This window comes from Otolemur garnettii, unplaced genomic scaffold, assembly GCF_000181295.1.
Source record: "Otolemur garnettii isolate 467f Iridium unplaced genomic scaffold, OtoGar3 scaffold00029, whole genome shotgun sequence".
Taxonomy (NCBI): Eukaryota; Metazoa; Chordata; class Mammalia; order Primates; family Galagidae; genus Otolemur; species Otolemur garnettii.
Window position 1 is genome coordinate 14913348 of NW_003852424.1, and position 2726 is coordinate 14916073.

At 53.0% G+C, this 2726-nt stretch overlaps 1 protein-coding gene across 1 annotated transcript in view; it reads right to left on the reverse strand.

The window, feature by feature from the left end:
* The window catches only part of AP3D1 (adaptor related protein complex 3 delta 1 subunit), an 81450-nt gene that overhangs the window by 30822 nt on the left and 47902 nt on the right, over window positions 1–2726 (reverse strand). Inside the window, exon 7 of the mRNA XM_003788857.3 lies at window positions 1598–1727. Within this exon, the coding sequence (XP_003788905.1) occupies window positions 1598–1727 (130 nt within the window). The remainder of the gene's footprint in view (window positions 1–1597; window positions 1728–2726) is intronic.

Genomic DNA, 2726 nt, shown 5'->3' on the forward strand with positions numbered 1-2726 from the left:
AAAAAAAAAAAAAAAAAAAAAAAAAAGAAGGAACAGGCCAAGACTGACTGGAGGCTGCAGGAAGGACAAGAGTCCTGCAAGCACTGCCAGGAGCTGTGCATCTCCTGTCCCTTTCACACTTTAAAACTCAGCTTCAGGGCCCGGCAGAGGGGTGAGGGTGGGGGAGGCTCACGTGTAATCCCAGCACTCTGGGAGGCCGAGGCAGGTGGATTGCCTGAGCTCACAGATTTGAGACCAGCCTAAGCAACTCTGTCCCTAAAATATAGCTGGGCGTTGTGGGGAGCACCTGTAGTCCCAACTACTGGGGAGACTGAACCAAAAGAATCACTTGAGCCCAAGAGTTTGAGGTTGCTGTGAACTATGACGCCATGGCTCTCTACTGAGGGTGACAAAGTAAAACTCTGTCTCAAAAAAAAAAAAATTAGGGGTGGCACCTGTGGCTCAAGGAGTAGAGTGTCAGCCCCAGATGCTGGAGGTGGTGGGTTCAAACTCAGCCTCAGCCAAAAAAAAAAAAAAAATAGGGCAATGCCTATGCTCAGTGAGTAGGGCGCCAGCCCCATATACTGAGGGTGGCAGGTTCAAACCTGGCCCCAGCCAAACTGCAACAAAACACAGCTAGGCATTGTGGCGGGCACCTAGTCCCAGCTACTTGGGAGGATGAGGCAAGAGAATTGCCTAAGCCCAAGAGCTGGGAGGTTGCTGTGAGCTGTGACACCACAGCACTCTACTGAGGGTGACAAAATAAGACTCTGTCTCTAGAAAAAAAAAAAATTAAAAAATAAAAATAAAGAAATAAAATTCGGCTCTAAAAATCCTTATCTTCCTGATCAGAGAGGAGGTCCTATACAGGGAAGGGGTACCCCCTGGAAATGTCTGCCCAGCCATCAGCTTTGGGCACCATCAGATAAGGTTTGGGACTCACTGACTGAGCCTGGTGCCCTGGAAAAAAGCTCACCCAGCCCGAGTTCCAGCCCGAGTTCCAGCTCGGGCCGTGTTTGCCCTCCGAAGACAGGGCTAGCAGACTAATCATTCTCCAGGTTTGGTTTCCACAGACCTAAGCCAAGCACCTCCTGAAAGGAAAAGCTTTAATACATGCACTCCAGGCCATGCTGCCCAGCACATGCCAGAGATGGGATGACTATTCAAATTTAAGTTAACCTTCCTGAAACTATACCCTTTGGTCACCAAGCTACAAATGCTCAACAGCCCTGCAAGTCTGAAGGTGGCTCCCATGTGGACAACATGGTCTGGCCATGCCTTATACTGTAAAGGTCACCTGGCAATGCTGGAACCATCTGGCCGGCTCCCCACCCTCCCTGGATTGGGAAGCTACAGGCCCATGGGGAATACAGGACTTTGCTGTCTTACCCTCACCATGAATGTGCTTCACTGGGTCTCACTGTCCCCAAGGCCCAGGAGAAACCCACAGCTGACCACTGGCCATACTGAGCCTCCCAGCTCTGCCCACTATATGTTGAGGTTACCCCACAGCAGAAAAGCCCCAGAATGTCCCATGGGGAGAAGCCCTCCCCCCTCATCCCATCACAGTTCCCAGAGCTAAGCCACCCCACCCCAACCTTAACTCAAATCCACAAACCAGGGTCAGGGTCCTCCAACTTTTCCTTGAGCCGGGGGAAGGCAGGGCGCAGTGACTCGGGGTACTTCAGGAACACCTTGTACATGATCAGCACGGCCTTCTTCCTGATGTAAGGCTTGGTGTGCGACATCTGCTGAGACAGCGGGCTGCAGTCTATACCAGGCTCCCCCAGTCACCTCATTGCTGCTCTCATCCTGCCTCACTCCAAGCCATCTAGTCAGGGCCTACCCATCCTACCATGCTAGCTACCCACCCCAGGGACCACAGAGCAGCATCTCAGAGCAAGCAGAAACCTGTCCATGCACCTGTGCTCTAGGCCTGGTTCTTGGAGTGAACAGGGAGGCCCAAAAGGTCACACAGGGAAACCTGGTCTGCCTACCCACTCCTAAGCAGAATATCAAGGGCCTCCCTACAGGCCTCTCCTGGGCCGTCCAGCTATCTTCTCACCCTCAGTGGACCATTCCTCACCTATTAGCCCTGGGAGCCTCCTCCCTCCACTGCTTGTCCCTGACAAAGCCCTTCCTGCCCATCGTGACAGGGTACCCACACCCATCCCTCTGGTGGGCTCTCAACTGTTCTACTGTTGGAGGAGCAATATGGCCATGAAGGCTAGACAGTTACTGTCTCCATGCTACACATGGACTTCCCCCTGTATTGCTGAGGCTGGAGTGGACAATGCACCACCTGGTTCACAGCCAGGGAGGTTGGATGTGGCCCTGGGGCTGCAGGCTGCTGACCCATGACCTATAGCTGAGCAGGCTGCACCCATCATTGTTAGGGCTATCAGCCAAGATCTAAGCATCTCTTTGTGAACAGGCTGGTAATGCAGAACCCACTCTGAGGCTGGAGCCCCTTCCCACTCCATGTGGTCCCAAGTTATAAGTGAAAGGGAAGAAGAGTCCTGCTAGAAGACTAACTGGGCACACAACAGAAGGTCCAAGGGCTGTCATTTCTCAAACTATGGTGTTCTCAAAGGTCATCTGGGACCCCTGTGAGATGAGGACCAGTGTCTGCTTTAAGACCAGTTTGGCGGCTCGGCGCCTATAGCTCAACTGGCTAAGGCGCCAGCCACGTACACCTAAGGTGGCGGGTTCGAATCCCCAGCCCGGACCCGCCAAACAACAATGAC